The 26,767-nt window shown below is 35.4% G+C and overlaps 1 protein-coding gene across 21 annotated transcripts in view; it reads left to right on the top strand.

Moving 5' to 3' along the window:
* The window catches only part of CDC42BPA (CDC42 binding protein kinase alpha), a 331,128-nt gene that overhangs the window by 212,574 nt on the left and 91,787 nt on the right, over positions 1 to 26,767 (top strand). For all 21 annotated transcript variants that reach the window (XM_012459841.3, XM_012459835.3, XM_012459840.3 and 18 more), the window contains 3 exons: positions 5,608 to 5,855; positions 15,103 to 15,208; positions 25,642 to 25,766. In XM_012459841.3, the coding sequence (XP_012315264.1) occupies positions 5,608 to 5,855; positions 15,103 to 15,208; positions 25,642 to 25,766 (479 nt within the window). The remainder of the gene's footprint in view (positions 1 to 5,607; positions 5,856 to 15,102; positions 15,209 to 25,641; positions 25,767 to 26,767) is intronic.

Below are 26,767 nucleotides of genomic sequence, written 5' to 3'. Positions count from 1 at the left end.
TCTATTGATAGTTTCTTTTGCTGTGCAGAAGCTTTTAAGTTTAATTAGATCCCATTTGTCTATTTTGGCTTTTGTTGCCATTGCTTTTGGTGTTTTAGTCATGAAGTCCTTGCCCATGCCTGTGTCCTGAATGGTATTGCCTACGTTTTCTTCTAGAGTTTTTATGGTGTTAGGCCTAATGTTTAACTCTTTAATCCATCTAGAGTTAATTTTTGTATAAGGTGTAAGAAAGGGATCCAGTTTCAGCTTTTGGCATATGGCTAGCCAGTTTTCCCAACACCATTTATTAAATAGGGAATCCTTTCCCCATTGCTTGTTTTTGTCAGGTTTGTCAAAGATCAGATGGTTGTAGTTGTGTAGCATTCTTTCTGAGGCCTCTGTTCTGTTCCATTCGTCTATATTTCTGTTTTGGTACCAATATTATGCTATTTTGATTACAGAAGCCTTGTAATGTTGTTTGAAGTCAGGTAACATGATGCCTTCAGCTTTGTTTTTTTTTTGCTTAGGATTGTCTTGGCTATGCGGGCTCTTTTTCGGTTCCATGTGAAGTTTAAGGTGTTTTTTTCCAATTCTGTGAAGAAGGTCATTGGTAGCTTGGAGATAGCATTGAATCTGTAAATTACTTTGGGCAGTATGGCCATTTTCACGATATTGATTCTTCCTAACCATGAGCATGGAATTTTTTTCCATCAGTTTGTGTCCTATCTTATTTCATTGAGCAGTGGTTTGTAGTTCTCCTTGAAGAGGTCCTTCACATCTCTTGTTAGTTGTATATTTAGGTATTTTATTCTCTTTGTAGCAATTGTGAATGGAGTTCGCTCATGATGTGGCTCTCTCTTTGTCTGTTATTTGAATGCAACCACTTTTGAAAGCAATGAGGTGGTTCCTCAAAAAGGCAAAAACAGAAGTACCACATGATCCAGCCATTCACCTCCTAAGTATATACCCAAAATATTTGAACATAGGGACTCTAATAGATACTTTACAGCAGTGTTCATTGAAGTATTACTACAGTAGCCAAAAGGTGGAAACAATCCAAGTGTTTATCAACACATGGATAAAGAAAATATGGTATATAAATACAGTGGAGTATCATTCATATATAAAAAGGAGTGAAGTTATGATACATGCTGCAATGTGGCTGAATCTCGAAAATGTGCTAAGTGAAAGAGGCCAGACATAATAGAACATTTGCTATATGATTTCATTATATAAGTTATTTAAAATAGGCAAATTCAGGCCCAATGCGGTGGCTCATGACTGTATTCTTAGCATTCTGGGAGGCTGAGGCAGGAGGATTACTTGAGCCCAGGAGTTCAAAACCAGCTTGGGCAAAAGAGTGAGACCCTGTCTCTACAGAAAATTAAGAAATTAGCTGGGCATGGTAGTAGATGCCTGTAGTCCCTGCTACTCAGGAGGCACAGAATTTTAGCCCAGGAGGTTGAGGATGCAGTGAGTCATGATTGTGTCACTACATTCCAGCCTGGACAACAGAGTGAGGCCCTGTCTCAAGAAAAAAATAAAAAATTTGATAGCTACAAAGTAGAATAGAGGTTACCACGGTTTCGTGGAGTATGGAACAGGAAGTTAATTCTTAATGGTTACATAATTTTTTGTTGGAATGATGAGAAACTTTTGGAAATAGATATTGGTGGTATAATTACATTGCAGATATAATTAATGCCATTGAATTGTAAAATGGTTAAAATGGAAAATTTTGATGTATTTTTTTACCACTTAAAAACTATTAAATATACCAAAATAATTGAATTTTACACTTTTAAATGAGTGATTTGTATGGTATGTGAATTACATTTCAATAAAAACAATTTTTAAAGAAAATTTTTAAATTGTTATATATGATGCTATGATGCTACTAGAGGTATTTTTCCCTCCTGTTAGTTTGTTGGGGATGCTGTTGCAAAGTATCAAACACTGAGTGGCTTAAAACACAAAAATGTGTTGTCTCAGTTCTGGAGGCTAGAAGTTCAAAATCAAGATATTGGTAGGATTGGCTTCCGGTGGTGTGCTGGCAATCTTTGGCATTGCTTGGCTTGTAAGATACATCACCCCGATCTCTGCTTTCATGATCACATGGAGTTCTCCCTATGTGTCTGTGTCTAGATTTCTTCTTTTATAAGGACAGTCTTAATAAATTAGGGGTGTGCCTTATTGTTTTAATTTGATTACTTCTTAAAAACCGTATTTTAAAATAAGGTTACATTCTGACGTACTGGTGGTTAAAGCTTCAACATATGAATTTGGGGGTAACACAGTTCAACCCATACACTTATATTTCTCACTTAATAGTGTAATAAGCATTTTTATTTCATTACCAAATTGTCACAAATAAAAGTTTAATGATTTTAAGTAGTTCAGGAAGAATTTTCACATACTTAGTTCTTATTTCTATTTATTATTACAAAATTGTCACAAACATAATTTTAGTGATTATAAATAATTTAAAAAGACTATCCACATAGCCAATTTTCTGTTGTTACCTTAAATTTTTTTTTTGCAGTATTATAATTGCAAAAAACACATATTTATGCATTTTCTGTATCATTTTCTTAGAACAGGCTCCTAGAAACAAAGTTAGCAATTATTTTAAGGCTAATTTATGTGATAAATCCCACAAATCTTTGCAAATATGAGAGGCCATAAAAGTTGTAACTTTTTATTTATTGGTTTATTAGAGGATTGTTTATTAATCATATTTTGTTTATAAATTCTCTTTATTTGCTCATTTAATTTAGTAGTCTTAATGTTTTTCTTATCAATTCATAAAACTCTGCATAGTAAAAATTTTACTTTAAAGTATTTTCAGCAATGATTTAACCAATTTATCACATTTCTCTGAATTTTGTTCTTGTTTCTTTTTAAAATTGTATAAGATTTGTTGGTTTTTCTCAGTGTTTTCTTCTATTGCTTCAAAGCTTGGCTTGTCCTGCTCTCAGAATTTTGATAAGTATTTAATTCAGCTTTCTTTTTGATGTTTGTTGGGTTTAAAAATAATTAACTGTTTATTTGGAGTTTGTTTTGCTAGATGTTATGACATGAGATTCATTTTTATTATTTCATTGCTAGCTGGTAATTCTGTTTTCGTTTATTAATCATTACCTTACCCAGTGACTGAAGATGTCTCTTATATTGAATTAAATTATTTCAGAGAACAGATCTGTCATAGTAATACTTTAGTAAAGTGTTACGGTATGTTCTAATATTTGAAAAGTATATTTTCCCTTGCACCCCTTGGTATTTTCTTTGATATTTTTACCAGTTTATTCTTGTCCACAGAGTAGAAACATGTGTCCATGCCTTCTATCCCCACATTTAAAAAGAACTTTCAGTTAGGCTTATGTGGAAGATAACTTGAAAAAAATTGAATATATATTCATTTAATCTTCCCTCTTAAATACTTTGTATTTTTCTATATTGTTTCATCTTATTTTGTGTCTTTTTTCAAGATTTTTAGGTTTTTCATATAAATCAGAGAAATTTCTTACTATTACTCTGCAGTTAACTGAAATTTTTGTCATGTATATTGCTTATTTTAATATCTGGAAGTATTGATTTGTGTTTATCTTACAGGCTATTGCTTTACTCAACTCTACCAATTCTAACACATTTCAATAGATTGAGTTGTATTTTCTGGGTGAACAATTAAATAGAAATGATAAGGATGTTATTTTTCTTTATAGTATTCATTTCTTTTAGCTGTTTTACACGTTGGTCAGAGAGACTGTTTTACATGTTGGTCTGAAATGAATGTTGCATGAGAGTGATAATGGAAGACATCCTTTTTGTTGGTATTTCTGAATTTACTCAATGTATCTCTGATGTTTCAACATTAATATTTTGTTAGCTCAAAATGGATATTTTTAAATTAAAAGAATTACTGTATTATTTTTTATGTAATAGTTTTATTGTGGGATTGAGGGTAGTATTTGGAATTATTACTGGGTTTTATAAAATGATCTTGGGGAAGGGTACATAGATTATCATTTGGATTTTTAAGTTTAATCTACCAAAATAATTAATTTTATGACACATTTATTAATAAGTTTGCCGACATTTAGTTATCTTCAGTGCTTGAAATAAAACCTATTATTTCTTGGTAGGTTTTTCTTTTTTACAGATGATTTAATATCATTTGTGTTCTATTTGGCTTTTCACATTCTTAATCAATAAGTGATATGCATCTGTAACCAGAATTGGTGGTATCTTTGTTAGGTTTTGATTTCAGGGGAATTTTTTTTCTTGACACTTACTGTACATACTGCTGCCATCCCAACAGTCACAATAAACAGAACATCAAACTAAAAGTGTTCGTTTCTTTAGATGATTAGAAAAATGTAAGAATAGTACGGGTCAGTAGTCAGTACTACAGATGTCAATTTAATCATCATTTTCATAGCAATGCTGAAGAGCAAGAATCTGCCTTGCTCTGGTTCTTCTCAAGTTAAGCAGACTTTTGCATGTCAGGTTGCCTCATAAACCACTGGACAATCTAGATTTGGCACGTGAAAAGTATTTTTTCGACAAATGGTTAATATTGCACTGGTTAATATAGGCCTGGATACGCCAGGCCTTTTTCTCTGGTCCACATCATTTCCTTTGCTCTTTTTAAATTATATATTTCAAATATGAAGGAGTCAGGGTATTTTTCCTTCTACTTTAAGTCAACTACTCTTACCAGTTTTATTGCCCTTGTGACTGACTTCAAAGAAGAATACACTGACCTTCAGATCTTGATTTTTTGTTGTCCCTAAATCTAAGTGCATAGGTTCTTTTCGTTTTGAAAGTTTTATTGCAGCTGGGGAGACAGATAAGATATAACGAATTAATGACCTTTGGAAAATTACAAAGCTTAGGCAATCTTACAGTCATAATCTGTAGTCTGTATTTTCTGTTTACCCTTTAGGCAGTACCTGGAAGAATCTTTGGACTTTACATTTTCTTTTCTTTCTTATTACTGAGAGGATATTTCAGCCTTGTTTCTAAAAAGGTAGATTTCAACCCAGTTTCTTCTCCTTCTTTATCTTACCTAAAAGTGAGGAGAACTACCATTTTTTTTTTCTAGCGTACATATGAAGGAGATGTTAGTTTAGACCTTGCCCTTTCTCATGGGACTATTGCAAAAGCTTTCTGTCTTTATTTTTGTACATTTTATTCTACCACTCCTTTGCCCATTTTAATTTTTTTAAGACACAGATGTGCTTAAAACTTTTTATCAGTTCTTCATCAGATTTAGGATGCAGTTAAATTTTTCTCTCACTCCATACACCAACAATAATTCTAAAGAAATTAGAAATTTAAATGTAAAGCAAGAAATCATGTAAGTCCCAGCCAGAAATTTGAATAAATATGTAATCTTTGTGTGAAGAAGACTTTTTAAAAATAATAACAAAGACAGAGTATTAAGGAATGTAAACTGAGGAAAATATTTGCAATATATATCAAACAAAAAGTTGGTAGACTTAATACAGAATTTTATTTTTGTTAGGATGTACAAAAAATGCAGTTATATGAATACTCATAGGAAGAAGTTATTTAATATTTTGTTATTCTTGTAGCTGAACTAGTCTTTTGTTATTACTTTTATAGCAAAAACAAATTAGTTACTCACCAGGAGTGTGCAGCATAGAACATCAGCAAGAGATAACCAAACTAAAGACTGATTTGGAAAAGAAAAGTATCTTTTATGAAGAAGAATTATCTAAAAGAGAAGGAATACATGCAAATGAAATAAAAAATCTTAAGAAAGAACTACATGATTCAGAAGGTCAGCAACTTGCTCTCAACAAAGAAATTATGATTTTAAAAGACAAATTGGAAAAAACCAGGAGAGAAAGGTAAGAATCACATTACTTACTATACAGTAATTATTTATTGAGTATCTGTTATATAAGCATTGTAGATACATAGACAATAAACATATCCTGGACCTAAAGGAGACCAAAGTCAAGATTGGCAAATGGAAAATTATAATACAACATGATAGAAAAGCGAATGGGATGATAAGCATAGCAGCACATATAGGGAAGCCTCAAAAGATAACTTCGGTACATCTAAGCTTTCTGAACAAAATTACTTCTAGCTGGGCATGATGGCACACACACCTGTAGTCTGAGCTGGTAAAGAAGGCTGAGGCAGGAGGCTCAATTGAGCCCAGAGTTCAAGTTCAGCCTCGGCAACATAGTGAACCCCTGTCTCTACCAAAACAAAAGAAAAAAAACACTTCTAAGCTGAGATATAATTAGTAAGAAAGAAGTAGCTGGGAAGGAGTGTCCAGGCAGAATGTGCTAAGATCTAAAGGAAAAGGGGGACATGCCACATTCAGAAAATGAAAGCTGTTTACTGTGACTGAAGCATAAATAGAAAGATGGGAGTGGTGAGAAGTGAGGCTGGAAAGTAAAATAGAGGCAAAATATGACAGAGTACAACGCATTTGCACATTATCCTCATGTCATTGAAGGAAAGTGACATGATTATATTTACATTTTTTAATGACCACTCTTGCTACTGTGTGGAGAGTGAACTGGGAGGAGCAGCTGCGAGAGATGAGGTGTGGGCCTCAAGTGGTGATGGTGAAGATGGAGAGAAGTGAATGGATTCCATCTAGTGAGAAGATAGAGCCTGGAGAACATAATAAGCAGCAGTGAGAAATGAGGATGCCGGAGAAATGACCAGTTATACTCAGCTTTCTAGATTTCAGGCAACTGAATATATGTTATTGTCATTCTCAACTTATATTGGAAGCCCGAGTTTATTCAATTTGGTGCATTTATTCATTCAGTGATATTTTTTAACCTACTATGTGTGATGTACTGTTGTAGGCACTGGTACAAAAGAAAATAGCAATGAAAAAAGATTCCTGTCCTATAGAACTTTCTATAAATAAAACAAAATATGTTAGATAATGATAAATGCTAAACACAAAAAAATTTAACAGAGAATAGGGGCTATAAAGCATTTGGGGGAGGATTAAATTACATAAATATGGGATAGCCAGAGAAAATTATGCTGAGAAGGTGATTGATTTCTCAGTTAAAGACTAAAAAAGGAAGAGATATATGAGAAGAGCATTCTACATGGAGAAAAATAAGCTTTTTACAAAATAGTGAGGAGGCCAGTGTGGCTCAAGTAGAATAAAGGGAGAATAGTAGAGACAAGTGAGAGAGGTAACGGGGTCCACGTCATGTAAAGCCTTGTAAGTCATATTTAGTGGATGTATAGTTTCTTATTCTGAGTAAAACTGTTGCAGGGAATTACAGTCATGCATTGCTTAACACCAGGGATATGTTCTGAGAAAGGTATTGTTAGGTGATTTTGCCATTGTGCAAACACCATAAAGTATACTTACACAAACCTTGATGGTATAGCCTTCTACACACCTAGGCTATATGGTGTAACCTATTGCTCCTCAGTAGTAAACCTGTGTAGCATGTTACTGAATACTGTAGTCAATTTTAATATTTAATATAATGGTATTTGTGTATCTGAACATATCTAAATATAGAAAAGGTTCAGTAAAAATATGGTATACAAGATTAAAAACAAAAAAAAGGTACACTTGTATAGGGCACTTACCACGAATGAAACTTACAGGACTGGAAGTTGGTCTGGGCGAGTCACAACTAGAAGGTCTTCAGGGGCAGTTACACATATGGAATTGTCATTTCCTAAGCCAGTAATGCCATCTTAGGGAATACTTCCTGAAGGACCTACCTGAGGTTGTTTTACAGTTAACTTTTAAAAAAATATTAAGTAGAAGACGTACACTTTAAAATAACGATAAGAAGTATAATAAATATGTACACCAGTAACATAGTCATTTATTATTATCAAGTATTATGTACTGTACATAATTGTATGTGCTATACTTTTATACTGCTGGCAGCATGGTAGGTTTGTTTACACTGACATCACCACATAACACGTGAGTAATGCTTTACATTTACTGTCATAAAACAGTTATAATATCACTAGGTGATAGGAATTTTTCAACTGTTATAATCTTATGGGAACACTGTTGTATATATGGTGTTCCCATAACATTTAATAAAGTTGAAAAATGTATGCAGTTATGGACTAATGTATTAGTCCATAACTAATGGCAGTCCATAGTTGATTAAAATGTCATTACGCAATACATGACTGTATTGTAGGATTCTGAGCAGAAAAGCGACAAGTCCTGATTTATGTTTTAACAGGATCACTCTGACTATTAGGTTAAGAGTAGTCTGAATTAGGTAAGAGCAAAAGCAATGAGACCACTTAGAAGATGATTGAAGTATTCCAAGCAGAAAATGACAGTGGCTTTGGTCTAGGGTAGATAAGGGATAAGAAGAGTTTGAATTTTAATAGTCTTTAAAGGTGAAGATAGTGATGTATTGATGGACTAGATATGGGATGAGGGAGAAAAAAGAAGACCCAAGGATGATACTAAGGTTTTTGGTCCAAGAAGTTTGGAATTGAGAGTATTATCAAGGGCACATTTTTTCCTCCAACATGACTTTCATAAACAGCTCATTTTAAAGAGTTACAGTTGAGATGCTTATTAGACATTCAGTTGGAGATGTCAAATAGGCTGATGTATAGACCAGCCTGGATTTTGGAGCTGGTGGTAAAATCCTGGGAATGTTTATCATGGAAATGCATGACATTTAAAGCTCTGAGACTGTATGAAAACACTTAGTGAATGGGTATAGATAGAAAAAAATTCCTAGAACTGAGCCTTGGGGTACTCCGATTTTTAGAAGTCGAGAGATGAGGAGGAACCAGCAAAGTGGATAGAGAAAGGGCAGTGAGAATGACAGGATAAAAACAGGCAAATTTAGTGTCCTGATGTTAACAGCGGCGAATCCGTATGTGTTTGCAGCAATCTCAGTTCTTGCCTCCTTAGAATAAAGAATTTGACCAAGGAGCATAAGACAGAGAAAGACCTAGACAAGTTTTAGAACAAGAGTGAAAGTTTGTCAAAAAGTTTTGTTACAGGAATAAAAGGAAGCAAAGTACACTGGGAATTGGGCCAAGTGGGTGACTTGAGATTCAAGTGCATGGTTTAACCTTTGACTTGGTGTTTTATTCATTGACATGCTTCTGTGGGGTTGCATCCCCTCTCTGATTCTTCCCTTGGGGTGGGCTGTCTGCATGCACAGTGACCTATCAGCACTCGGGAGGGGCTGCATGCACAGTGTGCTTACTGAAGTTGTACACATGCTCACTTGAGGCATTCTTCCCTTAGCAGTCATGTGCTCCTGAAGAAGGTCATATGCCACCAGTTAACTCCACCATTTTGCCTCTTAGTGTCCATGCTTGAGCCCACTTGCCTAACTCCTGAATCTTATTGGGAAGCTGCTGATGACCAGTTTCAGGCATGTCTATCTACTGGGAGACTGCCTTTTCCTGACACCAGGTGTGACCAATTATTTTAGACAGTTTAACAACCACCTGACCATCACCTGATAGTTGCTGGACGTTCCTGGTTGAGGGGTTGTAGGGAGGGGGTCTTTCCCATCCTGCTTATGTCTGCCTGACTGCCTACTGTAACACTGGAAACCAAGTGAAGGAAGTATATAAAGTCTATCAACATGTCAAATAAAATGAGTTCTAAATCAAGTGAGATAAGGACTAAATAATGGCATTTGAGTTTAGCAATATGAAGGTCATTGATGACTTTGATAAGAACAATTTTAGTGGAAAAACCAGGGCAGAGACCCCACAGTAGGATCAAAAGAGATTGAAAGGAGAGCAGTTGGAGACAGAACATACAGGTAAAGCTATTGTTAACTTGGAATTACCACACAAACAAGCAGTGAAATCAGGTAATAGCTAGAAGAGAAATTTATCTCAAAGTTATTTTGCTCTTTATTGTTTTTCTGTTTGTGTGTTTTTTAAAAATAGAAGAAATAGCAGCATGCTTGTAATATGATAGAAATTATCTCATAGATGATCGGGGTACAGCAGGGAGGAGGAAAGTACTAGAGCAAAGTACTTGAGGATGTTCATAATGAAGGGATTGGCCTTATTCAATCCTGTTTTTTTTTTTAACCTATCAGAAGAGAGAGTAGAGTTTATGGGCATAGATGAAGCTAGATAGGGGTGGTGGGAACTTTTTTATGTGTTGAGCTCTCTTGTTGAGTTGGGCACATTGAACTAGCAGTGGGAGACGTTTTTGTGGAGATGTCAAGTCAGTAGTTTGAAGGCCACAAAAGCTTCAAGTGTAGATTCAGAGATCATCTGCTGAATACATAATTAAAACCAGGCAGTGTCAGGCAGCATCTGTAGAGAGAAAAGAGACAGCACCTAAGACAATACTGAGGAGCATTGGTATTTACAGGAAGGACAGAAGAGTCACAAAGGCAGCTGAAAAGAAAGGAGTGTAGACTGAAAACTAGGAGAGCATAGGATCCCTGAAGTCAAAGCCAGCAGCGTATCAGGAGAGCAAGAATGGACAACACTGTTAAAAGCAGCCAGCAGATTAGATGTAATCACAGTCCCGCCAGTGTTGTTTTGAGAGAGCAGCTTTCTTGAGATGGTGGAGGCAGAAGCCAGATTTTGGTGTGGTGGGGAGCACCTAAGAGATGAAAAAGTGGTTTTAGAAACTGCTTCAAGATACTTACCAGCAAATGGGAAGACAAGGAAAATAGGAAATGAATTGTGACACAGGGTATGGGGAGAGTTTGTTTGCCTGTTTTTAATGTGGTATAGACTTAAACTTGTTTAATGCTAACAGGAAAAAGAATGGTCTTACATGAAAATTTTACTCTATTTTTGTATTTATTTTTCTGAAAGTCTTTGCAGTTTTTTTGTGTTTTGTTATTGAAGTTGCTTCTGTGTCAGGAGGAAAGTTTCCTAAACATAGCTAAATTTAACATTTGTCTATAGATAATAGTGATGTGACACATTTGCTTGGAGATGGAAGATGGTTTATTTTCCTTAAATTTGTCATTTAAATTATAATTTCTTTTCAATAATGTTATGTAGGAGATTTTTAAGATTACACTTTTAACATCAACCATTACTTATATTCTTTGTTCACCTGAAAGCAGTCATATAACATTACCCAGAACTGATCCACATGGAATTTCATTTATTGCTAACATCCTAGAGCATCCACCAAATTGCTATAGAAATAAGCCTGTTTGTCACATAACAATACAGTCTTCAAAAACTTATTCCTGGCTAGGGCATAGTGGCTCACGTCTGTAATCCTAGCATTTTGGGAGGCCGAGGCGGGCAGATCACCTGAGGTCAGGAGTTCGAGACCAGCCTGGTCAATATTGTAAAACCCCATCTCTTCTAAAAATACAAAAATTAGCCAGATGCGGTGGTGCATGCCTGTAGTCCCACAGCTACAGCTGGAAAATTGCTTGAACCTGGGAGGCAGAGGTTGCAGTGATCTGAGATTGCACCATCCCACTCCAGCCTGGGCTACAGAGTGAGACTCTGTCTCAAAAACAAACAAACAAACAAAAAACCTTATTCTCCTTTTTCCCTTAAAAGATTGTTTTAAGTTTTATTAAAACTATGTTTACTTCTGAGGGTAAATAAGTCATGCCGCATAGAACTGTCACTTTAAGTAAGCTTTGTAATATTAAAATAATAAATGTGTATGTATGTAGATGTAGGAAGGAAGGGCTGAAATACTGATAGAACTGTTGGACATTTAATTGAACTTTTAATACAATCTAGAGTTGAGAACAAGGAATCATTTTGTGGTTCATATATCCTCCTCTTTCTCTGACCTCCTCGTTTTACCTTATTTAATTATTATACATAGTCAAATAAGGTGAGCATAGGAAATCTACAAATCACAGATGTTTTCCTCAGATTTCCAAATGAAACACAAATAGGTGTTATTAAGCATACATTCATTGAATTCATTAAAAGTAAATGAGTGTGACTTTTAAGGGAAAGGATTGGGATTTGGAAGCATCACGCTGTAAGTAAATAAAGCAGATGGTACGACAGCCAATCTGGAATACTGTTATTTTCAATGAAATCAGGCAGTACAATTCCATTCTGGTATTTTCCGCTGTCATTTGCAGACTGTCATCTGAGGACAGCTACCATAGTGTTTCTCCAGGCTGCTAGCATGCCCTCTCACTGATGTATTTATTAATGCCTTAGTGAAAGGAGTGCTTTCTGGGTGTTCTGAAGCGGGTGGCTTTGTGGGTGGCTGAACAGGTTGCACATAATAGGTCCACTCTAACATTCTCATCTGCCTAAGCCAGTAGACTCTTTATGCCAGGTAAGTCACATATCTCGAACTAATTGTCTGTAGGCCACTTTTGGGTCCAAAGTCAAAGCTTTAGTTACTCAGCCTAGTAGTGAAAAACTACACCTGAATATTTAGTCAACACATTAAACCACAAATCCTAGATGAGTATGTGCATTTGATAAATTCAGCAGTATTTAATTTTTTATTTACCCACCTTGGGGTAACATTCTGCTGACCTGAAGGAAGAAGCTGAGGCATAGGATATATTTAAAGAGTTTGCTTGAGCCAAAGTGAGGACAGCTGCCAGGGACTTATTTCCAGGTTACCTTGAGGAATGCTCCATTAGGTCTTTGTTACAAATAGGTTTTTAAAGGCAAAAGGAGACAGGAACTGGGCTGATACCAAGTTGTTTGACAGAAATTTTCATTGGTTTACAAAATAACATTGATTAGTGATTGGCTATTCATTGTTCAACTATAGAGTATGAGTCATGGTGTCCAGTGTATGGCATTTTATGACATACTTGTCATCAGTTTAGAGCCCACATAGCAAGTGGCCTCAAGAGGTGATTATTTAGCTCAAGGTGGGAGTGAGATGGTGACTGCTTTCACATTTTAAATACCTCTCTGGACCAGATAGTTTAAATGGTCTCACATTCCTCAGATTTATTTTCTTTTTCAGCTCTTAGAATTCATTTCTGTATGCTACCCATACTCCTTCCAATATAAATTGGCCAAATCCTTTAACACCTTCATTGCTTTTATATCTAGTCTCTGCTGTGATCTTAACTGTCATCTTAGGCCTGAAGACAATGACAAATGATTGGGCAGGTGTTAAAGATACTTGGCCTCCCTTTTTGCGGTAACTGTTTCAGGTGAAGTTAATGAATGATTTATGCAAAAACGGTGGTTGCCTCAGGTTATAGCTGCTGTGGGGAGAGGGATGAGATTGCTTCTACCTGCAGAGTTTGAAGGGATATGAGGGTTCAGAGTTCTCAGCACTGTCTTTTGCTGCCCAAAGGTTCCAATATGTTGTCCAAAAGACAGAAACTGAGGCAAAATTAATATAGAGTTTATTTGGGCCAAGGTTGAGGACTGCAGCCCAGGAAACACAAAGAAGTACTCTAGAGAACAAAAAAGAGGCTCAGGTTTTTAGAGAGACAAATCAGGAGAGGGGGGAATTACAAAAGTCTTTTGTCACGAATTCTCATTGGTTTGCAGAAATAACATTGATTAATGATTGGCTGTACATTATTGAACTATAGGGTATGAGTTATGGTGTCCAGAATACGGCATTGTTGGGTTAATTTATAGCTATTGGTGACACTCAGTCTGGAGTTCACATAGCTGGTAGATAGCTCAGGTGGGGGAATGAAATGTTACTATAGTCACATTTCATTGCCTCTCTGGCCCTGCTAATTTAAAGGGGTTCACATTTCTCAGATAAAAAGTTTATTTTCTTTCTCAGGGGCTCCACTCATTCTGAATCCACACTCTTAGCCTAAGAGGTTTGGTCAGTATTGTGCAGATCATTTTACACCTTCTGATGGGATCCACCAAGAAACATTGTTCTTGTAGAATTCCAGCTAAAAATGAATTCTTTGAGAATAGTAATAAACCTCAGATGGCCCCAGGTTGAGTGTCACTGTACACAATTAGAGACCTATACCTTTATAAAACTGTTGTAAGAGAGGGAAGACTGAAGAATTGTTCTAGACCAAAGGAAATGTAGAGACATGACTACTAAATGTAACTCATGTTTCTCAGTTGGATCTGGACTACATAAGAAAAGGAGACATTGTTGGGATAACTTGAATTGGGTCTGTGAATTCAGATGATAGTGTTCAAGTAATGTTGATTCTAGTAATACTGATTTTTTTAAATTGAGAGGAGTGCTTAGTGGTTATGAGTGGTTATGGCAGAGTGTCCTTGGACTTCGAGAGATATAAACTGGGGTATTTAGGGGTAATAAGGCACAATATCTGCAGCTAGCTGCTTCTCAGTAGTTCTGAGGAACACTGATGAAATCAGTACATACACAGTAATGGAGAAAATGTAGTAAAATATTAATAATTGGGGAATCTGAGTTAAGAGAATACGGGAACTCTTTGTACTATTCTTGTAACTTTTCTATAAAACTGAAATTATTTAAATTTCTGAACCCAGATATAAATTCTAATTATGAATAAAATGTTTGGAATACTATTAATCAAATTGATAACACTAGGAATTGACTCTGGCCTAATATTAAATAAGGGCTTAGCAACTTTGTATTTTGTAAGAATACTGTGGTGGAAATACACAAAGAAAAGTGTCTAATTTGGTCTTAAACTAATTTGCCTTTGGATAGAACAAGATGAATGTGAAGCAGATGGCAATTATTATTTTCATTTTGATACTTTATCAACCTTGATGAGACCTTCTCTGACTATATAATCTAAAGTAGCCACCCTCTCCCAAATACTATTTATTGCATTACCATATATATAAATATATATATATGATTTAGCACTTATCTGAAATTAGTTCATTTTCCTCACTATTCATTAGCAGTCTACCTCTACCAGAATATAAGCTCCATGACAGTAGTAGCTGTCAAGACATACAATAATTCTTTGGCAGCTAGTAAGCACTCCATAAATATTTGTTAAATGAATCAATAAACAAATCAGTATTATCATAATATAAATTCCTGGAAAGTGCTTTCACCAGGCCTGTCATTGCATATAATCAAGCTGAATTCTATGGGGACAGTATTTCTGCAGTTCAATCTGACATTTATTTATGTTTTCTATGATTATTGGAAAAATGATTCAAGTTTTCAGTTGACCTTTAATTCTCTTTTTTTCCCTTTTATGTTTTGAATTGTGTTAGTCAAAGTGAAAGGGAAGAATTTGAAAGTGAGTTCAAACAACAGTATGAGCGAGAAAAAGTGTTGTTAACTGAAGAAAATAAAAAGCTGACAAGTGAACTTGATAAGGTGAGTTTTTTAGTCTCATATTAATTGAGTACATGCTAGATGTTCAACACTGACAGGAATTGTGGGTATAACTTTATATTTGGCATACATTTTTGTTTGATAGTCTTTCTCATGAATTATGTTCCTTGTATGATATACACAATTCTTTGTTACGACAATCTGATAGGAGTCTTCTGAAGAGACAGTTTTGCTTGTCCCATTTATTTTTGGAGCCTCTGTTATTTTTTCACATTCCATTCTTATTAGTCCATTTTTGGGTTGCTATAAAGGAATACCTGAGACTGGATAATTTACAAAGAAAATGGATTTATTTTGGCTTATGGTTCTGCAGGCCATACAGGAAGTGTGGTGTCAGCATCTGCTTCTGGTGAGAGTCTCAGGAAGCTTTTAATCATGGCAAAAGGTGAAAGGGCACAGGAGAGACTGGGGAGATGCAAACACTTTTGAACAACCAGATCTCACTGAGAATTCACTTATCATCAAGGGGATAGTGCTAAACCATTCATAAACGGCCTGCCCCCATGATCCAGTCACCTCCCACCAGACCCCACATCCAACATTGAGAATCACATTTCAACCTGAGATTTGGAGGAGACCAACACTGAAGTCATATCACCATCTTTTCTCTTTCTTAGTCTTTTCTTTCATTTATTCATAATTACCCTGTTGTGGATGGGTAAGTTCAGGCCAAGTTAAGGCTGGCCCTTGGCAGGAACAGGGATAACGAGGCCAAACTTGGAGAAATTTTAACAGCTGATCCACGGTCACAAAGGAGAACTCATAATAGCTAGAAATGATACCAGGGGTAGGTGATAATCTAAAGAAACCACCTCAGCCTAATTTCTAGCTTGAATACAGAATCATGTACTGAACTGAGAAGTAGCCATATCCATGAACAAAATCTCAAATTCTTAAAGGAATTATTTTTCCACTTAGTATCTGAAATTGCCACCATTCTGCATTTCTTGTGCTAATTCCTAACAAGCAATTGTAAAAATCCTGATATTAACCAGAAGTTTGTTTGTTTTGATAGAGTCTCACTCTGTTGCCCAGGCTGGAGTGCAGTGGCACAATCTCTGCCCACTGTAACCTCCGCCTCCTAGGTTCAAACAGTTCTCCTGCCTCAGCCTCCTGAGTAGCTGGGACTACAGGTGCACACCACCACACCTGGCTAATATTTATATTTTTAGTAGAGACAGGATTTCACTGTGTTAGCCAGGCTGGTCTAGAACTCTGACCTCAATCAATCTGCTTGCTTCTGCCTCCCAAAGTGCTGAGATTATAGGCATGACCCACCTCGCCTGGCCATGTGAGCCACTGTGCCCAGCCCAGAATTTTTAATAATTCTACTTACATTTAAATAAGAAGGGCTGGATAATTGCATTTTCTGCCAATAAAAATATGTTCAATTATTAGTTATTTCAGTAATAGACTGAAAGACCATGACTTGTAAAATAGAGACTCCTCCATTTTGTTTTCCGTATAGCTCTGTACTTCTCTATTTTTACCATGATTATTTAGCATTTAAAATGCTAAATAAGTATTTAAAACATTTTTAAATGACTGCTTGTTTTCTAAGCCTTTAAAAAAATGACTGTCTAGTTGAAAACTACTTGAGAAAGAATACTCTTCATAAAGTCTTATAAAGCTAACATATGCAAATATTGTAGAAAGTGGCTGACTAGTAAGTAATAAAAACTGATTTTTAAAGCCATGAATAGTGCATGAACTTTATTGTATAACAGTTATTTCCACTGAAATAGACTACCAATATTTGAACTTTATCCAAGCAGGTCACATAATTGTAATTTTATGTGTTGACTAATTTGATTTAAAAATTTAATGTCCTTTTGGCCTATAAGACAGAATTTTAAGAATCTGATGAGTTACCTTGGGGTTAAAAAAAAAAATAGCTCTATAAAGCCACTTTATGTATAATTTCTAAGCAAACTACCTACTAAAACATGTTATTACATTTTAAGAAAAATTTTATTGGAAAATAAATTAAATGTAGATCAAATTTTTACATTCAATTATTGGTTTAATTTCTTGTTAGCCGTACATTTTCTGCTGAGTTTATCCAAAATATCTATTTAGAGAGAATATTTCAAATATTCTCATTTGATTAAAATTGTGTTACAGTCTAATACATCCATGAGAAAGGGACATACTTAGGCCTAGTATACAAAGTGAAGCTTCCTTGATTTATTCCTGGAGAAATGGGGGAAATCTCGTATCTGTATTTCCATTTGAACCTCTGCTCTATTTCTCAAACATTTATTCAATTTTTCCTTCTCTCTCTTCTTAATTCTCAGTCTGCCTCCCCCTTTTTAATTCTCAGTCCATCTCAGTAATGATAAACTCAACTTCACTGTACATCTTCACTTTCCATTTTTTCATTTTCCAGTTTGGTTTGAAGTGTGTCTTTTCCCCAAGTTATAACCACAGAAGCATTTGCCATTGCTACACCAACTGTTCCATTGGGAACCAGCTTGAAGCAGACTAGATTTCTTCTTGACAGAATTGTAGATATAGAAGTCAAAAAGTAATTATTAGGTTAATTTTGAAAAATATATATTATAGATTTTCACACTTTTAAACTCCAAAAATAAAAACATTTAAAGAAATTTTTAAAAATTAGATGACATTTTTATAAGTCTTATAAGCCCTACATTTTATTAAAAGATAATTCATTGCAGGCCATGCATGGTGGCTCAAGCCTGTAATCCCAGCATTTTGTGAGGCCGAGGTGAACAGATCACCTGAGGTTGGGAGTTCGAAATCAGCCTGGCCAACACGGAGAAACCCTATCTCTACTGAAAATATAAAAATTAAACGGGTCTGGTGGCACATGCCTGTAGTCCAGCTATTCAGGAGGCTGAGGAAGGAGAATCACTTGAACCCGGGAGGTAGAGGTAGCAGTGAGCTGAGATCACGCCACTGCTCTCCAGACTAGGCGACAGAGCGAAGAGTCCTTCTCAAAAACAAAATATGTGTGTGTGTCTTAATATATGTATATTTTTTTCTTGTTCAATCTCATAAATTTTTAAAAATTAGCCATTTATGCCAGTGAGTAAAATTAATTGTTTACAGTAAGAAAAGTTATAATTTGTATGTTTTTAAAATGTTATTTCCAAAAAATGTGGAAAATACTTAACATGAAAGTTACCCATAATCTCGTCACCACAGAACAGGTATCTTAATTTTCTATGTTCCTTTCCAGGTTTTGCTTATATCCTTATTATTACATAATTGCAGTCATACATACAATCCACTTACTAATCTGTCTTTTCACTTAAAATGTTATGAGAGCATTTTTTCATATTCTTGTGCAGTATTGTAAGTCAGATGTGTCAGTGTACAAATAGTAAAACCTCATTTTCAAACATGAAAAATGAACTAATACTTAAAATTTACTGTATGTAGGTCATCTTCTGAGTTACTTCATAAAACTCATTTAATTCTCACAATAACGCTCTAAAGTATACCTTTCTGTTCTTGCCATTTTATAGATCAGGAAACTAAGTCAAAGAAGAGTTAAACTACTTTCCCAATCACAAGAATAGAATTAGGATTTGAGTACAGGTAGTCAGGCTCGAGAATCCATGCTTTTATTTGGTAATAATGCAAAGATTAACTTTTTTCTGACCAATTCCAAATAAAGTAAGCAATCTATTGAAAACTACTTATCGTTGTAATATGGCAGTGCAGAGTTTGCATTTTCCTCCTTCTCTTGCAAATCTCCAACTGAAACCCCAACCACAAATGTAGAAGGGCTGTCAAAAATAATGGTAATCCAAAATGGATATTAGTGCAGGAATTAATGAAGAGAAGATGCTGCATCTGCAACTCTCAAAAACAGCTGGTGGACTTCTGACTATGCTAATATGAAGAGATTGATTAATCTTCTCAAAATAAAATATTAAAAAGCAAATGCAGTTGTCAAAAACAACCATTTCAGAAGTCTTGGAGTTAACCAGAGGAAGATGACAGCTACAAAACACTGCTAAGATAAATTAAGGAATAGCTGAACAAATGGAGAGATAAACTATGTTAATGGTTGGAAGCCTCAACATTGTTGGAATAGCAGTTCTCTCCAAATTGATCTGTAGGTTCTGGGACATCTCTATCAAAATTCTGGTAGGCTTTTTGTTGAAATTCACAAGCTTACCCTTAAACTTACAGAGGAATAGAAAAGACCAAGAATATTTCAAATATTTTGAGTAAAGCTAGAAGTTGGAGGATTAACATTATGTAATTTGAATACTTGCTATAAATATGCAGTAATCAAAAAGGTATAGTACTGGCATAATGAAACATAATAAAGAGTCTAAAAATAAGCTCGCACATTTATGGTCAGTTGATTTGCTACAAAAGTGCCAAGGCAATTCAATGGAAAAAGGATAATTTTTTCATATAGTGCTGGAACAGTTGGATATCCAAATGTGAAAAAAAAATGAACTTGGATCCTTACCTCATACCTTATACAAAAATTAACTCAAAGTGGATCACAATCTGAAATATAACAGGTAAGCATGGAAGAAAATATTTGTAATTTGGGGTTAAAAATGTCAAGATAATGACATTAAAAAGCACAGTGCATGAAAGAAAACTAATGATAAATTGAACATCAAAATTTAAAAAACATTAAGAAAATGAAAAGACATGCACAGGGAGGAGATATTTCTAAGTAATTTATCTGAAAAAATACATGTATTCATACTATCTAAAGAACTCTTAATGCTGGACATGGTGGTTCACACCTATAATCCCAGCACTTTGGGAGTCTGATGCATGAGGATCACTTGAGCCCAGGAGTTCAAGATCAGTCTAGGAAATATAGTGAGACCTTATCTCTACCAAAAAAAAATTTAAATATTAGCTGGGTGTGGTGGCCCATGCCTGTAGTCCCAGCTGTCTGGGAGACTGAAACAGGAGGATTTATGTGAGCCCAGGAAGTCAAGGCTGCAGTGAGTCAAGATGACACCACTGTACAGAGTTAGACCCTGTCTCAAAAAAAAAAAAAAAAAAAGGAAAAAAACCTCTTATACTTCAACAGTAGAGAATATAAACAACTCAGTTTTTTAATGGGTAACAAAATTGAATAGACATTTCATAAAAGATGATACATGAATAACAAGCACATGAAAAGATGTTCGTCATTAGGGAAATAGCACTTAAAACCACTTAACAATCAGCCAGATACTGCTGTATACCCTCAAGAACCACCATGGCACATGTATACCTATGTAACAAACCTGCACGTTCTGCACATTTACCCCAGAACTTAAAAGTATAGTATAAATAAATAAATAAATTCCATTGGAGTGACCTTATCAACTATTGGCAAAGATATGAAGGAACTAAAACTTACACACTGCTCATAGAAGTATAAAATGGCATAGCCCCCGTGGAAAATAGTTCCAAAAATTCTCAAAGTTAAACATATATTTAATATATAACCTGACAATTATCCTATTTACTGAAAAGAATTGAAAGTATAGTCCCTTTAACACTTATATATGAATTTTCATAGCATCATATTCTCAGAATAGTAAACAACTGGAAACAATACAAATGTTTACCAATGGTGCATGGATAAACAAAGTATACCATACCCATATACTAGAATACCGCTCAGCAGTAAAAAGGAGTGAACTTCAGATACATGCAACATTATGGTGGTTTAACTTCAATAATATAAGTGAAAGAAGTCCAGTACAAAAGACTGCATATTCTGTTATTTCACTGATATAAGATTTCAGAAAATGCAAAACTACTAACACAGAAAGCAGATCAGTGATACCTAGAATTCAGGTTGGAGACCAAGATCAATTGTAAATAAGCATGAGGATATTTCTTGAGTATTAGAAGTGTTCCAAAACTGGATTGTAGTAATCACTGTACAACTGTTTAAATTTGCTAAAAATCACTCAGCTATACACTTAGAATGGGTGAATTTTATGTTATATAAATCATACCTCAGTAAAACCATTTAAAAAAAAAACCAAAAAACTGGTAAAATTACATTTTCAGAAGCGAATGGCTTCTGAGGGTACAAAACTTGAATGTCTTGCTTGCAATAGGTAAGTCAGTGTGTGCTAGCAGTGATGGCTTCCCTGAAACTCATTTCCTTTTGGGAAAACAAGGAGGTTGGAGGTAGGATTAAATGGGGAATTACAGACAAACTGTGTATGCATAAAACAATTTTTGTTTGTTTGTTTGTTTTTGCCAGAGGAGAAGAAATGAAATTTTGCTTTGTGATTTGTGCCAAAATTGCCTATCTCTGCACAGAAATATAGGTTAAAAATGCACACCAATAAAATCCTGTGTCATTAGTAGAATTCCTAATAACTTAAAATTGAGAGTTGGCAAACTATGGCCTCTGGCCAAATCTAGCTCCTGGATTGTTTTTGTCTGAACCGCATACTAAAAATGATTTTTACATTTTTAAATGGCAATTTTTACAAAGAAGATGATGATGATTTGAGATCTTATGTGGCCCACAGAGGTGAAAATACTTGCTGTCCAGTTCTTTACTGGAAAGATTTGCAAATCCTTGACTTAGAACGTGGTTGTGGCCTGTATTAGTTAGGGTTCCACAGAGAAACAGAACCAATAGAGTGAGTGTGTGTTGGGGGCAGAGGTGGGGTGTATGTATTATGTGTTTTGGAAACAGGGGAGATTATAAGGAATTGGCTCAAGTGATTATAGAGGTTGACAATGACAAGTCCCAAGATGTGCATTTGGCAAGCTGGAGATCCAGGAGAGTGTATTTTGTAGTTCCAGTCCCAAAGCTTGGCAGGCTTAACAATCAGGAAAAACTTCTGTCTCATTTCAGGTCTGAAAGCAGGAGAAACTGATGTTCCCTCCTACTCTTGGTGCAGTCAGCCTTTTTGTTCTGCTCAGACCTTCAGTTGATCACTTGGGGCTCACCCACATTAGGGAGGGCCATCTTCTCAGTCTGCAAATTCATATGTTATCTTATCCAGAGACACCCTCACAGACCTACCCAGAATAATGTTTGACCCAATGTATAGGCAACTTGTGGCCCAGTCAAGTTGACAATCACATAGCTCTTTTATTCTTAAAATCCTATAAATAGATCCTCTAGAAGCAACTCACCTTCATGAAAGTTTAGTAATCAAGAAAAAACTAGCAGAGTATCTCTACAGACATACCAAAAAGGAAGAAAGGAACAGTAATAAATAGCAGATGGGACCATTAATCAGTTAAAAAAAAAAAAGGTAGCTATGAAATAGAATAAAATAGTATGCAAATGTTTTTTCGTAAATTTTTTGTTTGTTTTGTTTTGTTTTTGATATGAAGTCTCACTCTGCCACCCAGGCTGGAGTGCAGTGGCGTGATCTCGGCTCATTGCAACCTCTGCCTCCTGGGCTCAAGTGATTCTCCTGCCTCAGCCTTCCAAGTAGCTGGGATTACAGGCACATGTTACCACGCATGTCTAATATTTTTATTTTTAGTAGAGACGGGGTTTCACCATGTTGGCCAAGCTGGTCTTGAATTCCTGACATCAAGTGATCTGCCTACCTCAGCCTCTCAAAGTGTTGGGATTATAGACATGAGCCACCTCGCCCAGCCTTTTTCGTGAATTTTCTAAAAACTTAAAGCAAGAACTTTTTGCTTCTTTGACAGATTAGCTTACATCATACCCTCACCAAGAAGAGCGATAAAGCTGGATTTTAAAAATAATACTATACGAATACCACTTACAGTTTTCATCTGTAGGACATCATTGGAGTGACAACAAGGAAACCAGGACTTTACTGGCCAAGATCTTAAAGGGAAGAGTAGTACAGAGCAGTGAGCCCAACTTTTAGTGCCACTTTTCCTCTTCAGGCATTTGCAGATATGAAAGCAGAAAAACCTCAGAATCTAGGAAGCTGAACATGGTATTCCACAGTTTTACAAGGCTGGAGAGAGAAAAACGGAAGTACATTGCCTATCAAGTTACAGGATCCTTAGTAAATAATTCAAACTTTCAGTTGAACCCATTGAAAGGCTACATTTTAGGAGAAAGGTTGAGTCAGAAAGATGAGTCCTCAGTGACTGAAACCCAACCTCTCAGTATTTCAATCCTTGATCTATCTTTACTCTGATTGCCTGCTAAAAGTAAAAGTAAATACTCTCTGGAGGAAGATATTATCCAGAGCCTCAAATTATGTAAAATTTTTATACACAATGGGTGGCATGCAGTAAAAAATTACCAGGTATATCAGCAAACACAACCAAATCATTTAAAACCAGGAGAAAAATTCAACAGCAAAAACAAAATTAAAAAGGGAAAATGAAAACCAGTCAGTAGAAACAGTCCCACAGGAGTTCCCAGAATGAAATTTTTGAACGGACTTTAAAATAATTGTGTGATAATGTTCAAGAAAGTAAATATATGAAGAATTTCAGTGAACAACTAGAATCTATACAAAACTGTCAAATAGAATTTCTAGGAGCAAAAAATAACCAAAATAATGGAACGTTTTAACAACATATTGGAGAGAAACAAAGAAAAGGACTGCATATCTTTAAAAAAAAATTTAGACTAAAGTGTCGTCAGGGATTAAAAAGAATAGAAAATATAGAAAAGAGGATATAAGACATAGAGGATATGATGAAAAGCTGTAACATACAAACAATTGGTTTCCCAAAAGGCAAGAAGAGAGAGATGGTGGTAGTGTAGTACTTGAAGAGTGTTTATAGCCCAGAATTTTTCCAAACCTATGAGAAACAATTAACCACAAATTCAAGAAATACCACAAACCCTAAAAGTGAAATAATTAATAGAAATCAGACCCCACTTAGAAAAATCCTAGAAAAACTGCCAGAAACCAAGCAACATAAAATTCTAAGAGCAACCAGAGAAGAAAGACACATTATGTTCAAAGAAGTAAAAGTTCAACTGAAAACTGACTTCCCAACAACAAAACTAAAAATGGAATTCAAAGAACATCTTAAAAGTGCTAAAGTAAAATAGCTGCCAACTTAGAATGTTATTTACAGCAAAAATGCCTTCCAGAAATGAAGGCAAAAATTCATAATGCAGAAAACTCTGCAGGACAACCTACATTCTTCAAGTCAAAAGAAAAAGGTGTTGCAGGGAACGTATACATAAAATAGACTTAAAAGACATATTGGGCTGGGCCTGCTAGTTCATGCCTGTAATTCCAGTAGTTTGGGAGGCCATGGTGGGTGGATAGCATGAGCCCCGGAGTTTGAGACCAGCTTGGACCACGTGCCAAAACCCCATCTCTACAAAAAAATTAAAAAATTAGGGTGCGAAGTGGGAGGATTGTTTGAGCCCAGGAGGTAGAGGTTGTAATAAGCTGAGATCATGCCATTGCACTCCAGCCTGGACAACAGAGTGAGACACTGTCTCAAAAACAAACAAACAAAAAAGATAAATCATTCTTATAGCTATCATGATTCAGTTTAACAAGTTTTTTGATATGCTGAAATAAGTGGAAACTTGAACTGTTACTACCCATGTGATGTTAGGAAATTTGTAGTATGATACTATTGTTACATTTTAAAAGAGAGATTCTTATTTTTTAGAGGTACACACAGTTATGTGTATGGATAACATTGTATGATATCTAGTATTTGTTACCGAATAATATAGGAGGAGAGGATAAGAGAGCAGGCATACAGGCTGGAACAGTGGCTCACGCCTGTAATCCTAGCACTTTGGGAGGCTGAGGCAGGCAGATCATCTGAGGTCAGGAGTTCGAGACCAGCCTGACCAACATGGTGAAACCCTGTCTCTATTAAAAAGACAAGAAATTATTTGGGTGTGGTGGTGCACGCCTGTAATCCCAGCTACTAGGGAGGCTAAGACAGGAGAATCACTTGAATGTGGGAGGCGGAGGTTGCTGTGAGCCCGGATCGTGCCATGGCCCTCTAGCATGGGCAACAAGAGCAAAACTCAGTCTCAAAAAAAAGACATGGGCAACTCAGTCTCAAAAAAAAGAAGAAAGAACAGGCGTGCAAATGAAACAAGATTGATGTTGAAGTAATCATTGTTGAAATTGGGTAGTGGGGTCATGGAAATTCATTTATATTGTCCATTTTTGTATATGCTTGAAGTTATAAGCTTTTTTAAAAGAGAAGAGATGACATAGAGACATTTGGGGACAAAAAGAAAAAAGAAAGCTATTACCAAGAGAAACAGGCAATTCTTAAGGCAAGTAGAGGATATTCACAGAACCAACTCACTGTAGGATGTAAGGGAAAAACAAAGACAGCAGGAGAATTCAGAGTACTTGATATCCAAATTCAGTGAGCAGAAGGGATTGTTATAATAAAAAGACAAGCATTTTTGGGTAAATCATAGTGAGTAGTCATATTTGACAGTAGCTATGTGAACACCTTGAATTCTTGTTCCTAAAACTCATGCATGTCTTAAAACTGTCTTTCAGCTTACTACTTTGTATGAGAACTTAAGCATACACAACCAGCAGTTGGAAGAAGAAGTTAAAGATCTAGCAGACAAGAAAGAATCAGTTGCACATTGGGAAGCCCAAATCACGGAAATAATTCAGTGGTGAGTACTCTTTTAAACATGTTTTTGTAGATGATTGTGGTTATGTGGCCAAGTTGGTGTGAATTCCAGGTGGCTACTAATAATGGTTTTTATCTCATTTGTCAGCTATGATAAATAAGTTACTCTGAAAAGCACAGTTTTATTACTGATCTGTTATTTGTGTTCTACTGTGTTTTCTGTTCTGTTCCTCTGTTCCCTAACTCTAACAAATGTCCCATACCAGCTTTTACACAGTTTCATTGAAATCTGATTATTACTTTCTAAGAAAATGTTACTACCTCCAGAGTCAAAGTTCATCCTTAGAGAACTGTTGAAATTCATGTGCTACCTATAGACGTTTCTTTCTAAGATCAAAACTGCTGTATTTGTATTTTAAGAAATGAAAGGCCTGCAAAAATACTTAGAAGCTCAAGATACTGTACTGTTACCTTCTATTATGATTATACCAGATTAATTCACACATGGCATTTTTAAAACCTTAAATGGTTACATTTTAGTTTTATCAACTGTTTCTCAAGCTCTTAGGATTTAGATTGGAATATTCATCTTAGTAACCTTCATATTCATTTATTAAGTGATTATGCTGGTACTTGTAAAAATTTTCACTTTTTAGTAATACGTAGAGAAAGTAGAATCTAACGAAGACTTTATTGCCAAGTAAAAGTAGGTAGTTTAACTTTGTATATTTATTTAACTTTTCAAATCCTTTTTGGCAAATGGTAGGTGTTTAATTTATATCAAAACAAATATAGGTTGAGCATTCCTAATCTGAAATCTGAAATGCTTCAAAATGTGAAACTTTTTGAGTGCTGACATGACACCACAAGCAGAACATTTTAGACCTGACTTCATGATGAGTCACAGTCAAAACTTCGTTTCATACACAAAAAATTTATTTTAAAACATTGTAAAAAGTTACCTTGCCGGGCGTGGTGGCTCACGCCTATAATCCCAGTGCTTTGGGAGGCCCAGACGGGCAGATTACAAGGTCAGGGATTCAA

Source organism: Aotus nancymaae, unplaced genomic scaffold (genome assembly GCF_030222135.1).
Source record: "Aotus nancymaae isolate 86718 unplaced genomic scaffold, 86718_ANA_hifiasm-v0.15.2.pri h1tg000032l_0, whole genome shotgun sequence".
Taxonomy (NCBI): Eukaryota; Metazoa; Chordata; class Mammalia; order Primates; family Aotidae; genus Aotus; species Aotus nancymaae.
This window is presented reverse-complemented; position numbering and strand designations above follow the sequence as displayed.